Source organism: Crassostrea angulata, chromosome 2 (assembly GCF_025612915.1).
Source record: "Crassostrea angulata isolate pt1a10 chromosome 2, ASM2561291v2, whole genome shotgun sequence".
Classification (NCBI taxonomy): domain Eukaryota; kingdom Metazoa; phylum Mollusca; class Bivalvia; order Ostreida; family Ostreidae; genus Magallana; species Magallana angulata.
This window is the reverse complement of record NC_069112.1, coordinates 25,763,271-25,780,384: the sequence shown is the minus strand read 5'-3', so window position 1 is coordinate 25,780,384 and position 17,114 is coordinate 25,763,271. Positions and strand designations below refer to the sequence as shown.

General features: G+C 34.1%; 1 protein-coding gene and 3 long non-coding RNA genes across 6 annotated transcripts in view; 2 read left to right on the top strand and 2 right to left on the bottom strand.

Annotated features, from left to right (window-relative positions):
* LOC128171756 (MYCBP-associated protein-like) overlaps positions 1–3,199 on the bottom strand; it is a 43,839-nt gene extending 40,640 nt beyond the window's left edge. Inside the window, exon 1 of the mRNA XM_052837528.1 lies at positions 2,914–3,199. Coding sequence (XP_052693488.1) covers positions 2,914–3,184 — 271 coding nt within the window. The 5' untranslated portion in view covers positions 3,185–3,199. The remainder of the gene's footprint in view (positions 1–2,913) is intronic.
* Positions 306–10,004, top strand: LOC128171814 (uncharacterized). 2 transcript variants are annotated; one of them, XR_008242144.1, is made up of 3 exons: positions 306–1,043; positions 7,171–7,608; positions 9,693–10,004. It is a non-coding gene; the product is annotated as an uncharacterized LOC128171814 (long non-coding RNA). The 2 variants fall into 2 exon arrangements; XR_008242143.1 differs by lacking the exon at positions 306–1,043 and adding an exon at positions 5,899–5,955 and having other exon boundaries at positions 9,693–10,003.
* On the bottom strand, positions 9,737–12,068 carry LOC128171820 (uncharacterized). The gene is made up of 3 exons (XR_008242150.1): positions 11,912–12,068; positions 10,824–10,896; positions 9,737–9,831 (listed from the first exon to the last, which is right to left on the bottom strand). It is a non-coding gene; the product is annotated as an uncharacterized LOC128171820 (long non-coding RNA).
* A 3,164-nt stretch (positions 12,069–15,232) lies between these two features.
* LOC128171817 (uncharacterized) overlaps positions 15,233–17,114 on the top strand; it is a 5,591-nt gene continuing 3,709 nt past the window's right edge. The window contains exons 1-3 of one of the 2 annotated variants that reach the window (XR_008242147.1): positions 15,233–15,290; positions 16,688–16,755; positions 17,010–17,109. This is a non-coding gene — a long non-coding RNA (uncharacterized LOC128171817). Of the gene's footprint in view, positions 15,291–16,687; positions 16,808–17,009; positions 17,110–17,114 lie in introns of both variants that reach the window. The other variant, XR_008242148.1, reaches the window with a different exon arrangement.

Here is a 17,114-nt window from a genome sequence, read left to right as displayed (position 1 = left end):
GCATAATTACATTGAGTTTATTTCACATAAGACACCGTACTAAAGAAGTTTGTCAAAAAAATCTCTACTACTAAAGAAGTTTAACAAAAAAACCCTTCACAGTTTATATATACTTTTTAGTTACTGGTATCTCTAAATTACTGTTTTTGTAAAATTCTTTCATATTTGTTTTCTTAAAAAAAATAGTCATAACTAAATTTTAAACATCAAACTTAATAAAGAATTTAACTTCTTGTAAAAAAATTTGAATTGATACTGTTTCCCCACAACAACCAAATACAAAACAGTGACTTTACCTTATTTCCCTGTCCCTCACAATTCCATAACAATCTAACATTACAATCCTAACAAACTCTGTTTCCTTTTGATACAAAAGCCCCTTCTGAGGGCTAGTTTAAAACATTTCAAACGTTTTTGGTAGCAGCCTGGGACCACTTATTACAGGTTTCCAAGTGTTTGAACTGTATTCAGTAGTTGTTTAAAAATCGGCCGAAATGTCCAACAAAAGAATTTGTCCCCGGAACAAAAAGTGTCAGAAATAGCGTACAAACACTGGAGAACTAGCAACAAGCATAGAGTCCATTAACTGATGTCATACAATTGAACAGAAAGTCAATGAAACTCGAAACTTTCACAGATTTCAGAACACCTAGAAAAACATTTCAAAAGTTACTTCAAGAACTGTTTTTCTTTAGCGGGTACCAGTTACGAATTTAAATTGCTATTCGGAGTTGGCTTATGGTTACAATTGGATCAAAAGGGAGGCAAAAAAATCGAAAATCAAGATTTTTTGATAACATTTCAATCTGGCCCTCCTGTTCATTTCTCAACCAATCACTTGGAAAGGGTAATTAAATACGAACAATGAAATCAAAGCACTGTGAATGTTGCGGACTAATTGACTGTTCATTAGTCAAAGTCAGCAAAATGCAATTATACTCAGGACCATTATTGGTAGGATTAACAGGACTTTGGATCCACAGAACAACCTACTGGGAACAGGCAATTAACAACATTTAGAGAGTGAATTCCTATTGATTAAGGTAAGCAAACCTAGCAGTAATTAGCAATCACTTTTTACAATACCGGTACACAGCGATTTCTCCATGCAACTCTTTGATTCCAAAATTACAACACTAACACTTTTAAGAAAAATTTAAAGCAGAAAATGAATGCGGAAGAGACGAACATTTCATGCTGTTCTGACTAGTATGTACATGTACCATTATTATCTCACTCATCAAATTGATATGAAGCGGAGTTTTCCTGCATTCCAAGTATAAATCATCATCGGAACCCACTGGTTTTCTATCCATTACACTAAGCAGTGTAAAGAATTAAGCTGATATTCATTAAAAATATATTTTGTTTGACTTCTAAAAATGCTTATTAAGTATATGTAAAGTTTGATGATTCCAAGTTCTAAGGTTTTCTTTCAATCTTTCCCACAAGTTTTAATACACTAAAACATACAAACACACAAACCCACTCTAATACACAATGTTGGTTATGCTTAAAATCCCTTCGATCTGCAACAATTTAAGAAGCAAAAGGGATAATCATCTGTAATGGTCAAACCCGTTCAAATATGGGTGCCAGATAGCTCAGCTGGTAGAGAACCTAACTAGAGATTCTGTGGGCCGCGTCTGAATCACAGTCTAGTCCCATTCTGTTACATTTGGTGCCATGACCAACCCCTGGAACTGACAGGTTGACTTCTGCCAGGGGACGAGCAATGGGTGATCTTCGAGGGTGAAGATCATTTGAGGGGGGAGGAACGTGACGGTCAGACTGGTTCGAATACCGGCACCAGATAGCTCAGTTGGTAGAGCACCTGACTAGAGATTCAGGGGGCCGGGTTCAAATCCCGGTCTAGTCAGTCATTATTTCTCCCATCCCGTTACACATCTTAATTCATACAAATAGCTTAACCTTAAATGACCTCACCCCTTAGTCTGCCTTATGGGTTCCATTCTCTGTGTTAACAACCTGAACCCTTTTACTTCTCTATGAGACTCACCTTTAAGAGCCGACATCTTATAGACACATTAGGTTCCTCTCTCAAATATGTCCAACTTAATAAACCCAAATACGAATTCACATCCACATATAAAAATAGAACACAAAATAATTATAAGCCTCTGCTAGCAAACAATATGCCAATTATTCTTGTATTAATGGTTTCTAAGCTGGGAGAGAAAGATGGTTATCTCCCATTATCAAAAAAAACAATGCAGAGTTATCTTCCTTGTGATCAAGCATTTAATTAATGAGAGATTTAAACCGGCAGCTAGAAGACTTGATCAGATAATGTTAGATTCCACTTCAGAATATAAAGACATTAATACTGGGGACTAATACGTTAAAATTGGATTGAATTGGTCGGGATTAAGTGTGGATTAAGAGTCAGGTAAGAAAGAATTTCGTAAATTTCATTAGTTTTCTCACGTTTTCCTACGTTGACTTTAATACCCTGACAATTTAAAAAAAAAATATTTCTCAAACTGATCATAATGTGAAAGGGAGAAAATAGGAGTTTCATAACTTTAATCAATCAATATAGAGATACAGTAAGTTTTCATTATCATAGAGAGCTGTTTTCACCCATCACTGCATAGATGTGCAGAGAATTATTTCAGATTTTTTTCATGTAGAATATAGTGTGTAAGGTAAAAAAAAATGATAAGGAGGGAAAATCTGTAATTTAGGTCCCATAATACCCCTCACATTAAGTGCATGAACAAATCTTATAGTATATTAAACTATCCATTTTTTGTGCTGTAAGTCACATGAAGACGAAACTTTGGCTTTAAATTTTTAAAAATTCCATATGGAGCAAGAGCAAACTTAATTACAAACCGATTAAATTACTATCATAATAACTATGATAACGTGCTGACTATGCATACTTACTCAACCGTGACAAAACTTGCAGAGTGTGAACTGAACCGCGAAGTTTTAACAAGGCTCTGTTAGTTGAGGCCTTCCTTGGGGTGTTGGGTGGAAGTTTGACCCCCTTCTTTGGCCCCACTGTACCTCTCTCCTGGGTGTCCGACCCTGAGCCATCTTGACCTTTGTCCTTTGTGCCCCGAGAAGAGCGCGGGGATTTTTTTCGAGGAGAGTTTATTTCTAGACTTAGTCCCGATGTCATTTGACTGGAATTTCTGGCCGTCTTATTGCTCATTTTTACGAAAAATAAGCATTAATTTTTTCATTTAAATTTTCAATGAAAAAGACTTTTCCCACTGTATCTTACTTTGCACAAATGTACAATTAGAACAAAATATGTCTCATATTTTTTAAACTGGAACTTGTTGAAGAACTTCCAGGATTTCAAACATTTTAACTTAAAGATTCCATTTAACACTTTCCTTATTCTGTTGAATTCTTATATCCCATCCATTCATGATGCTGAAGTTTTAATTAACAGATAAACCAAAAACCTGGATTTGAGTCACATGCCAAAAAACATAACATATATTCACAGAGTTTATGAAATTTTTTTTTGAAAATTTCCACTGCGATCAAAATTAACACACATAAGCATACATCAAAATCTCACAGATAACTACGTTTTTCCCCCCTGAATCCGACTCTGAATTATTCACTACGCATTAGAAACATCCTCAAAAACATAATCACAATGGAATTAAGCGCCCAATCAATATGGTTACAGTCTTTGCTCGTTAGGAAAACATGTAAGTCGCTTTTGAAGTGGTTAATGCTCCCATTAAGAAGAAAAATAAAAACCTACTTTAATTAGACACATTTTGTCTGATGAAGTCAAAGAACTCTAATTCTGAAGCACCATTTATCTTTGACTTAATTTGGCCAACGTTGAATGATTGGTGATGTGCTAGTATTTACCATTCAGCAAAACTCCATTTGTTGACGACTAAAAATGTTCCTTAGGGTAACACAGTCAGGATCTTCCAATTAATTAAGTGTTCGTTCATTAACGAGGAAATGACATGGATGACTTTGGGCTGTGTTGATTCTAAGGACAGTTTCTGAATATATCAATGTTTGTATTCCCTACAGAAGGCCTCTAGTCATACCTTCACAAAAGATGAATTGGAAATATCTGCATCCTTATTAGAAATCGGCAATCAAGCACCTGTTATTTCCATAGCAACCCTGGGAATGTTATATTTTTTTCTACATACCGTATATAAATGACCTTCACTATTTGCATCTCAGTATGTAACAGGCAATTCACTTTCTATCATGATGAAAAATGGAAATGTTTTTTTTTTTCAAATCCATGAATCAAGTGACCAAAATCACTGATTTTACCAATCAACAAAAAAAAAAAAAAAAAATCCACAAATATCATAAAGTTCCTTTAGAAAATGAATTAAAATCCTGTTAAAATTCTTTCCCTGTTTTTTTTTTTTATCTTTGCCAGGTCATCTCTCCACCCATCAAATGTATTCTGCTATATATTCACATTAAAGTTCAAACTGCACAGAGTACCTCTCAGTTATGTAAAATAAGAGCATTTCCATAATCACAAAAGATTTACGAAAGTCATTTGTACAGCATTACTATCCAAAATATCAAAAGCAGCCTTAACAAGTAAATTCTTGCAATCAATATGCATAAAATTCCATTCTTTTTCCACATACGCAAGAACTTTCCATGAGTTATAATTCACAATTTTCTCTCGGTAGGTTAAACCGGGCAGTCATACTTCATAAGGCATAAATCCTCCCTCAATAAAACCCTTATCAAGAATATATTCATATACATTCAATCTTATCTCAAAATATTCAATATGTCCTAACTGAGTGTTGGAATAAAACTTTTCATCAGCTGAGTTTTAATAGTTCAGTCCAATATCTTTCTCATATCTTTGCTTCCACACCAAAAATTAATAATGAAAGCAGTCTATCAGTTGATAGACACACCTATACTACACTGGACCCAATGTTTCCGTCCACTTCTCACCCCTAGGTTTATTAGTTTATTACCTCCCCTGATAAAGACATATTAAGTCTCACATTAGCTCATTTTGGGGTCTCGACCCCTTTTCACCTTCTATTGATGGTAAAACCCCTAGATAACAACCCTAAAACAGTGTCCTCATATACTCTAATCTACACTCCAACAAGGCAGAGAGAGAGAGAGAGAGAGAGAGAGAGAGAGAGAGATGAAAATTAGCAAGAGACAAGAGAGAATGAGAGAGAAAGAGAGAGATGTGAAAAGTCAAAGATAGAACGACAATGAGAGTGCATGCAATAAAGGAAGCTAAAAAGATGGAGAGAAATGAAATTAAAATAGAAAGAGGCAAGAGAGAAAGGAAAGAAAGGGCAGGAGAGAGAGAGAGAGAGAGAGAGAGAGAGAAATATGAAAATTAGCAACAGGCAAAAGAGAAAGAAAGTGAGAAAGAGGGGTGCAAAAATCAAAGATAAAAAGAGAGAGTGAGAGCATGAAAAGAGAGAGACAGAGAGGAGACAGAGAGACAGAGAGCCATGCACACAAACATCATAACTGAGACCATAAATTTTAAATACTATGTTAATCTTTTATTCATCTTATGAATTATTCCTCTCCATTATCAAAATGACGAAAAACAAGTCAGTATAAAAATTTACAAAAATTACACAAAATTTAGGAATATCATTTGACGCAGAAAATTGTAATGATGTGCAGTAGTGTGAAACCATATTGAGACGAAGAAAGATTTGTCGATTTTAATGTCTCAATTTATCTGAAAAACATGATCCTGCTTCATAAATTGAGCAATCACGGCTGTTCAAAAAAGTAATCTTGTCAATCAGTCAATCAATATTGGATTTTATAAACACCTTGCCAACGCTGAGAGATTGAAAGCTCCGCCCCTATACTTAATTGTGGCCTGCGTAGCATAATGCCCCTATATATACCCACAATGGGCCATGTTAAATGGCACTTAAACTTGGGCCCTGACTTGGATATGACAAACATAACAAGGTAAATATTGTGTACGCATATTGTTACAGCAAATGTGAGAGCTTTTATTCATTTATGAGAGCTCTCTCTCTTTCTTTCACTCTCTTCCTCTCTCTCTCATCAATGCAAAAAAAAAAAGTGAAATAGTCATAAAAAACAAAACTTACAATTCTTCATAAATAAATAAGTCAATGTGATTTTAATAACATAAAACTGAAATATTTTTAGAAGATTTATATATTTTCAATTTCAATTTATAAAATGGATGTAAAAAATCCATCTATGATAACTCAGAATTGGAGAGGAAAAAAAATCCTATTCATTTATTACCATTTTCAATCAATATCATTAAAGACTTCATCAGGCTTGCATAGCTCTATCAATTCTATGAACTGAAGAAGGTACCATTTCACTAGAAACACAGGCTTGGTTTTTTTTTTTAAAATAAGGAATTTTTTTATTTTAATATATGCATGGTACTGTATACCGGATATTTTCAGTGGGTGCAAATATTTCTGTTTTGTTCTTTAAAAAGGGTACATTAACTTTTTGCCAATTCCTATTATATGATTTCTCAATAATATTAGATACATGTAGAACCATTATAACAGGAGCTTGGACTTTGGGTAGTTGTGTCAAACAGCAATGTCACGTATGCCTGTCTATTTCATTGCTGCCCACTCAGTGAAAGCTAATTGAAATCAACACGATTTGTCTGGCTTCTGAGCTAAGACTACGCAATCGGTGTATATTTCACTTGAATCTAGCATCATTTTTAACATGTTTTGACGCAAGAAGTGATAGCTACGTCCTACGGAAAGTCCAAGGCCTTGTAATAATGGTTCTAATATAATCAGACTGACTGAAGTGATAGATTTTTTTTTGCATTTGAGATAATAAATATTCCCAATTTAAGACAAAAAATGTCACCTAACAAAACATCTCTGTTAAAGAAACTTAACGCCCCCCCCCCCCCCTAAAAAAAATTGTTTATAAATTTCATAATGTGACTTAATAACTTAATAATGAAGGTAATTATGTAAGCTTTAATATTCAAATACCAAAAAATATTTGATTTCAACTCTGATGCAATTGGTAGGCTTTTCCAATCCTAGTGGTCTGTGAAGAAGGGCGGAAGAGTTATCTTTCTTAAGCTTGTACTCTTATAAAGCCTTTTAGTAGAATAATGTCATGGTTGGATGGCTCTCTAAATGGAACTCCTTTTTTCTTTTCAAGCATGGAGAGAAGACTAGTTTGGAAGAAAGGAAGATACACCATCTTGAATTGGGGAAGGATGCAAAGAAAAGAAAAGGGATTAACAAGATCGGACAATTGTGGGACAACATTTCATGTATGATCCCAAAAGTTATTCCAAAGAAGGAGACCATTCAAATGTTGAATAACGGTGTTTAATCCCAATGAAGGGAGCTAGTAAAAGCATGGTATTCTGCAAATTCTTCAATTTTAATTGAAAAGATGATCTTTCAAAGATTGGAACAATGTTGCATTGGAATATTAACCAGTGTATGTGAAAGAATACATCTTAATCCTGAATGTGAGGACAACTTTATTTGAATGAACAATTAGAAATTGCTTCTGGTCCTTTTTTTAAGACCAAGCAGTTGGGAAACTTACCATGAAAACATTCCGTTTGCACAGAATCAAAACTTTAAGGTAATCAAGGAATCAAATTCTTTTGTTAATAAACATTTTACCAGTATTTTTTAGGAAACTTCAAAATTTGAATTCACCCGAGAGAAAATTCCACCCAGCTGAGAGAACAATGACAAACAACTTCTGACTGTAAATGTAACTTCTATGATCATTACATGCATGTACTGATACACAACTTATCTGTAAAATTAGCAATAATGAAATGTCAAATTTTAATTTATAAACGGGGCTTTACATCATGTATTATGCATGTGGCTCTTGAATGAAAGACAGTCAATTACAGGTTACAATGTAACTCTCAGCAATAACAGGGAACTGTTTTCAGCTTGGTGGATAGCTGCAGGACTGTAGCTCCCGGTCTGAAAAAATTCGGATGCCTTGGACGACCTGGGAGCTACGGTGCCTCCCATAGTAAAAATTGCAATTTACGGCGCACAAAAGAATGCGCTTATTGTGGACTTATTAACCTTATTTTTACACAAATTCTGTAAAAATAATTTGTACCATTAAATTCTTCAGCCAATTTACTACTGATATCGTCACTTTGCTTGCCTCGGACTTTCTCTTAAACATGATAAGCGACCTCGGAAAATGAAGTATGTTAATTTACGTCGAGATCGAGTCGCCATCTTTAAATGTAAACAAACTTGCACCACTTTAATTTGCAGGGCTGTGATGGTGTTTAAAAGAATATCAGAGGCAAGTGAAGTGACGATATCTGTAGTAAAATGTCCGAGGAATTTTTTGGGATCAAATATTTGTACAGAATGTGATCGTAAATGAGATTAATCAGTCCAAAATTAGCGCAATTTTTTGTGCGCCGTAAATTGCAGTTTTTTACTATGGGAGGCACTGTAGCTCCCAGGTCGTCCATCCGAATTTTTTCAGACCGGGAGCTACAGTCCTGCAGCTACTGGGTGGAATAAGACAAAGTGAATACAGTGACTTATCTTGAATAGATTGATAGACACCACAGTGTTTTAAACAACAACATTATGTTACTGGCCAATACACATGAATACTGGTTTACGTTTTACATATCTATGAAGCCTAAACCCTTTATCTCCCAGAAATAAGTTACCATGATTATTGTATTCAGTATTCATGAATTTAAGGACAAGTTCTATCATAAGATTGATCGTGAATTTTGACACTTGAATCTAAAATGGCGTACAACTAATTCTCGCCAAGTACCATTTCTCACCAGTGCTCTACGTTAAGTCATTTTTTGTATATAATTTTACTTATGTGTTGATAAAATTACAAAACAATGCACTGGCGAGAAATGGTTCTTGCCCAGAATTGGTTGCATGCCAGGAGCTGTTATTAATATGAATATGAAAGCTTGGATAAATATATCACAAAGGAGTGCACTTTTTATTATTCCTTTATCATGGTTTATAGATTATGACTATACTGTTACTGTGAGCAAAACATATAGCATGTTAGTCTTGTTTTTTTAATTAATACACAATTTTATTTTAATACACAATTGTTTTGTACTTGATATATCATATAGTACTCTCTCTCTCTCTCTCTCTCTCTCTCTCGTTAGGTAATATTTCTTATAATTAAATTTATAAGCTTGAGTTGAGCACTAACTTTCACATGTTAGAAAAGAACTCAAATACATTTATGTTGGGTATACAAATCTTCAAGCGACAACCGTTCTTCTTCTTCTTTTTTTTTAATAAAGTGTGAATGTCTACAATTCAATGCATTTCATTTGTAATCCTGGGCCTGATAAACGATTGCTTGCATATGCCATAAAAATACCCCTTTTTAAAATCATGTGGCTATAGCTTTTAGCAATTTTCTTGCATTATTTTTGTGTAATGTTTACACTGCGTGCAAGTGAAAACAGGAGAAGTTTGAAGCAAAGTGATTGTACTAACCGCCAGATCTTGGCCGATCTCGCTTGGACTTTGATACTGCTGGAGTTTTACTCATGTCTTAGTGCGATTCAGTATACCAATTAGACTTTCATCAAGTGTTGAGTGCTCTGTGAGAATTAGTCGGTGCCCGATCAATTTCTATCCGCCATATTGTTTCTTGGCAACAACTAATCTTTCACTTTTTTGTAGATCGAGCCCGATGTGAATAACAACGATTTTCTTACCAGAACCCCCCGGACTTTCCAACTTGGACGAATTGGAGCCATGTGACATTTGGCCTTCCATGTTAAATTTGCACTACACAGCTGATTGTGTTTAGATTTTTAATCTGAATATTAAAAAATAAAAGTTCTAATATAAAAGATGTGTCATGTAAAACTTGTTTGTTTGACTATGATGATAGGATGAACCGTGCTTTCACCCAAATACCCTACCTTTTTACCCTCACTATTGCAAATCTCTTTCAGAGAAAATCAATAATTTATTTTCAAGTGCATATGATTGGTCTGGTGTCAATCTTTCGACTGAAAATTAATGACCACCCCCCCCCCCCCTTTCCTCCAAATGCATAGTCGGAAACCATGGCGAATTCTAGCATTTGATATGCGCATGTGTAACAGCTAAAGTCTGTCCCAAGTTATTGCTTCCATCACTTTTTGATGATTTTCAATAAAAAAAAAACGCATACCGTCAAAAGAAATACAGATGAAATCGATGACAGGGAAAAATATCCAAGATATCTTCATTGACAAATTATCCCTTTATCACTTACAGGAACGAAATCAAATTTCATACGGAGATTTATAATGGGAAATGTTTACATCTTTTCTCCATTCGGAAGTACTCGGAACACCTCGCACATTTTTCAATGTTATTATCTGGGCTGATACAATGCAAAATCCCCGTATACTTTCTATTTTGGGATGTGTATTGAAACCTGAAGCGATAGAGGGAGCGTTTCAAAACAGATAATCTGGACATTTTTCATGTTAGTGGATGAACGTAGTTTGAGCACAAATGTATTTATGATTATCGAAATATCAAGCAAAAAGTGTTGGAAGCAAAAACTCGGGACAGAGTATAGCTATAGGCTGCAAGGTTCCAACGATGATTCGAAGAAGGGACGAATTAATAAATGGACATGCATATACATATTACATAAAATGCGCAGATCAAGACCATTTTTTCCAAGGGTCGGGGGAGGGATATCTTTGTTTGCCAAGGGAGTGGGGGTTGAGAACTTTTTTTGATATAAAATTACAATGTTAATTTCGACCCCCTACCCCATCTAGATCCGCGCATTCTTAACATAATACCTACTGCTCAGAACGGCGCCCATCTTCACGCGCGCAATGGCGGACAACCCACGGTTGCTTCTGCCTGACATGTTTGCCTGTAAATTTGAATAAAAAAAGCTTATATCTTCCTCATAATTAAAAAAAAAGTAAGAGTTTTAGGCGTCTTTAGAATTTAAAAGTATCGAGTATTCCAGCCAAACCCTGCGCAGTTTTGTTTCTGAAAGTGTGTTGTGGGCTGCTGTGAATGACATGATATCAAAGGCCTAAATAATAGGTATGTGGGATCTACATGTAGCTAGTACTTGTGATGTACACGTAGTCCCCTTCCCCACTCTCCAGCCGTATACAAAAACTCTCAAAATAAACACAATTTGACTTTATGTACATGTACTATGTACAATTTGATAAGGTATATGATTTATCAAGATCTTTCTATTTCAAAGCAAAATAAAAAAATAAAGTAAAAGCATAAATAAAAGACTTTAATGAAAAAAATACGCATACAATCAAATATTATAATTACATGTATATTTTTATGTTATATATATATATATATATATATATATATATATATATATATATATATATATATATATATATATATATATATATATATATATATATATATATATATATATATATATATATATATATAAATTAAAGAAATTCTTCGTTCACTTACCATCTCTTATAGCATTTATAGTGAAGAAATTCATATAAACTGTGTAGTATTTGAAATGGACAGCTGTACCAGTCGGGAGTTTAATATTTTTGTGATAATTAGAAAATATTTGTGTTTATGTATGTTTCAAGTTTCAACATACCTGTTTGTTAAAAATGCATGATTTATTTAATATTATAGATCCTCATCTATAAGGGTTTTTTTTTATCAGTTCAAGGCATTAAGCTCAAAATATACAACTATGTGTAACTGAGAGAGAGAGAGAGAGAGAGAGAGAGAGAGAGAGAGAGAGAGAGAGAGAGAGAGAGAGAGAGTATCCCAATTATTCAAAACTTTCTTTAATACAAATCTGATGAACAAGATTCAACTTTACAACACTTTCGTAGTTTGTTACCCCCATGTATAACATATTGTTAAAAACAACTTACCTGGTGGTAAATAATTCCCTGTTGGGTCGGTTACTATATACAGGTATTTATATCTTACATTACCCCCATCTATAGCTAGTGTAATCAGCGAAGGCGACCGAGCATTATTAAACAGTTCAAGTATTTGTCTTACACGGGGAGTTATTGACTATCAAATCGATGTCCCCTTTACTCTGTTTAATATACAGGTTAAAACCCCGTAAAGTGCTTAAAAGGCTTCCTGAATATTAATTCTATATATAAATTCAGTGGCGGATTAAAGATGTGGAAAGGGAGATATTATATATTGTTTTTTACCACGCAACGGCAAAATTATCTATTTTTTTTCCGATGAATTATTTATTGAGTAATCAGTTACAAACAATTATAACTTCTTAAAATCTTTTAAGCGGCATTACAGGGTGGATCAAAAGATAATTAAGGGATATGTGTGTATTGATTAAATATATTGATTGAAAGCAAGGCCTCTCTGTTGACCTTACAAAGAAGATGTAGTCTTGAGCAAGCAGAAGCTTTCATGCTCAAACAAACTTTGTTTATACTGGTCGAACTGCAAGTTAACGATTATTTTAATTGTATACAAAGAGTCTAGAGTAGAAGAGGTCTGTGTTTCTTTATATTGAGAATAAAAGAGAGAGAGAGAGAGAGAGAGAGAGAGAGAGAGAGAGTATGTTAATTTAGATTCGTTTTATAAGACTTTTTTTGATGTATATATATAAATTATAAACGTTCAAAATCCATATACATGTATATCCATTCATAATTAATTAACATTGTTTTATCTCATACGATCTATCAATTAAATGTTTTTATATAGTATTCAATTTCATTTGCATAATATGATTATAACAAATCAACCAATCATGCAGTGATGCTGTCACAAAGAGGATCAAACAATAACCTTATGATCGATCCGAAATCCGATCCGAAATCAGTTAAACTTCCAGACAAGTGAACTGCGCTATGTTGATAAAATTTCTTTGTCTTTAATGAAATTACATTCATCATACACATACAACAAGCGATTGTGTTTGTTGCAGAAAGTATTATAAAAGGTACTGATGGTAGAGTTACATGTCACTTTTATTTTCATATATGGCAGTTTACATGTACAGCTGAACAAACTATATACATGTATATAAATATTATTTTATTTGGCGCATTATAAAAGTCTTCAAGGATTCTGACGTCACCTACATGATCCCTTTAAAAAAAGACGGGGGGGGGGGGGGGGGGGGGAGGAGGAACTACAATATGTATACTTTGAATTGACGATTAATAACTGCATTCATCAAACATCTAGAATAAATGTAGAGAAATCAGACAAGCAGACGGAGTGTTTATTTAAACAATAAAACGCTTTCTTTGGTGATTCATTCGGAATATGAAGGTAGCGACATTGCAGGAAAAATACATAGACCGCGTTAGCGGGTTATGTTAATTTTTCCTGCAACGATCGCTACCTTCATAACCAGCATGAATCATCAAAGAAAGCATTTATTGTTTATATTTTAACATCTTTCTTTAACTGATTAAGAAACTGATTATGAAAAGTTAGTAAAATTCACTAAATTACTGTTAATTTACAAAAATACGTTAGCTAAAAGTCTCACATGAGACGATTTGGCTGTTAGCTAAAAGAAACAGCCAAATCGTCTCATGTGAGACTTTGAGTCTGGCATCGTCATTATGATTTCGTGCATTCCGGTATCTTACTAAGGTCGCTGTAGGTTCAGACCAATCGATGAACAGGGCGTGTCAATTTCAGTCCTGTCACTTTCAGCCGCTGTAGATTTCGACCAATCGATAAATAGGGCGTGTATATTTCAGTCTGGCTGTTTCTATAGAGCTACGAATTAACTATAAGTTTCCGTAAGAAATAGAGGAAATTATGCTTGGTAGATGTAAAAATATCATGTTTAAAGCAATAAAAGTCATAGAAATTCCTGGAAAAGGAAATTTTAGTGACGTCATCACGAAGACTTTAATCATACGGAAAAAACTCAGATCTTAATATTCAGTTGATTTTATTGCTGACAAGTCTTAAAGTCAGTTTTAAATTCAAAATCGTTATTCATGATCATTGCATCAAATAAACGATGACGTCATCAATGGCGATATGACACTCTAAGATGACACTACTACCTGTTGTTGGCGTAGGGATTTCACAAACAACTGTCTACTTGGTCAGCGGACTTGTACCAAAATGAGATGTTAGCTTTTTTTGCATGCTTAAGGGGGATGTGCGGCCATCTTGTACATTGTCTTGTTCTTGTATGCACACTTTTCAAACAAAATGACATGTTGGACTTCATATTTATTGCTTTTATATCTTTTGGCAACATTTTTGGCCAGGTTATGGCAGAAACAAGCCAGTTTAAAAATGTTTACATTCTTATCCTCAAATGTACAAGATGGCCGCACATCCCCCTTAAAGAGGTGAAAAATGAGCTACTGTTGAACCAGAAATGTTTGTTGAGGTTTTGATTTCGTTACTTTCGTTGGCAGCATAAATCAACAAAATTAAATCCATGCCGAATTTTTAACCCAAGTATTGATTGATACAAAAAGATAACGATATGACGAAATTAAATGCCAACGAAATATTTTGTTCTTAAAAAACAACGAAATTTTGACCTAACGAAAATATGTGCTTCCACAGTAATTCTATATCTTCTAAACACGTCATACCCATTACACAGTGAACGTATTAATGGTCAAGCCTGATTCAACCAAGAACCAAAGCAGGTATTAAGATAGCTATGGCGTACCATAGACGAGTGTTTGGTGCTGATTACTTGAATTAACATGGCACTATTGTAAAACATCGATCTATGTAGCAGGCTCAGTTAACATTACATAACAAGAAGCATGCTTTGAAACAATCGTGGTTTATTTACAATTATGATATGATAAATTTGATAAAAAAATGTCAGGCATAGATATCATTTCCATTCCACAGATGGTCTTCACCGCAAAACACACCCTATTATAACTAGACGATTTTCTATCTTATTACCACACACTGCATTCGTATTATATAATACTATTGATAAAATGACAACTGTGGTTTATTTATATTTTCGATGAGCACAATTTGATATAAAAAATGAAATACATGTATATTGATTTCATTTGAATTCCACAGATGGTCTTTTCCACAAAGCAAATCCAAATACAGCTAGATGAATGTTTTTCTTTTTGGTGCACGAAAAGAGTGAAAAGTAATACATGCATAAAGGCTCAAATTAATCTGTGTGATTGTAGGTATAGCTATATAACATACGATACATTATGTTCCGTTATTATTAATAATTTTTTTTTCAAAGTGGTGAAGATCTCAGCGTTTTCAGTTGCTATACAGTTCACAATATTGAAGGTAAAATATTTTCAATAGTAATTAATGTGAAATTGCTTTAAAAAAATTCTCTTTGAATAATCTGAATTTGATTAAATTCTCATGTTGTACATGATTGTTCAGTGATTTAATTAAATAGCCATTAATATATCTGCTTTCATGTCTAGAAAAATACGATATTCATATTGTGCATCTTGTTAAAAGGGATGTGGCCACGATTAAATTACATGTATTTTGGTGTTTTAATGTTTAAATTCTTTCCAGTCTATATTTTTGGGAGGGGAGAGGGGAGAGCTGGTCAATCCTGTTCCAAGCAAATCACCCCTGCGAATGTTATTGTCATTTAAACTTTATACTACGTGAGTAAAAACCATGCCTCGTGTTAATAGTCTATTACATAGTAACTAGGTACTTGTAGGAAAATAAAAAAAATCTACAGGTTTATTGATTTTAAACTTTATCTTCATCAATTGGTGGATAAAATGTGTTCTAGAAATAAATGCGACAATACAAAAATAGTTTTTGTCTGCTGTTGCAACAATAACATGCTTGTAGAGATAACCCCTCCCTTTCTGAGGATTAATTTTCGATCCACGCCAGACCTAGTAATAGTAGACTATACCATTTTATGCAGAATGTTCCTTGGAAATGGCTCGATATACTAAGTTTTTATGCAAAACACTCATCATTTTTCTAAAAAAAACATGGTATTGCACACCACAAGCATCAAACATGACTATGATTTTATTTAGCAACCCAAGGTTTATATTTTCGACCACTCTACACGTGGTTGAACACGAACGATAACTCTGTTCTGAATATTATCGTTTAGTATAAATAACCGCTAGGTGGTGAAAAAAAAAAATAGACATCTTAAAGGATGTTCATGTTTTAACATAAATCCAAGTAGGATATGATTTGAAAAACGACCAGAACTTACGTATTTTGAGAATATTATCCGAACACATATACTTCCGCTCGAAATTTCACAGGAACTGAACAAATCTCGGTGAAGTCTCGTCAACTTTCATTCGAGCACCTCTGGATTTATTACATGCTTAGCAACGATAAAAAGCAAACATTCCGAACACATTCGCAGGGGAGAAATGGGATGTTCCTGACGTTCGAATCATCATAATGCCGTCTCTATATCACAATATCCATGATCACAAACAAATCACTTCATAACACGTGGTGTTTCATAACACTAAATTTTATTTTTGAATACACGTTTGTGGGTAGATACTATAGTATTTGAAACTGAATTGTTCAGATTTCAACATTGGTAACAAGGCACTAGCTTGCGAAGGTAAGTGGTACCAATCTTTGTTCGTTAAAGTTTCAGAGAGGGTATTTGATATGGAGGGTAAGGTACAAACTCAATTTTGATGTTAAAAGAATTCTTTTTCGAATTTTAGATGAAGCTGGTACTCGTACTTCTCATCTTATCTTCCCTACTCAGCGTTGCAGTCACATTTCCGGCAATGTACGTATGTAGCTCCCCGATTCCGACCCCCTATGAAAGATCTTGAGTCAAGGTATAAAGGATCAAAATATATCGCAATAACAATAGCTTTACAGTAACAAAGATATAAACATACATAATATTTGTGAATTATAATTTTTATATTCCATGTATCAGTGCCCCCTCCAAATATTACTCCGTAGTGATAAAGCGATTTAAGAGCATCTGTTTGTCCAATAATCAAGAAATGTCTTAACTATTGCTGTTCTCTTCAGCGTCGGAGTATCCAGAGACACAGGGCTTGATAAGAGGGAATCCGTAGAACTGTTAGAGATTCGGAGATATATGAGGGGAACGAGGAACCAGGAAGTCCCGGTAAT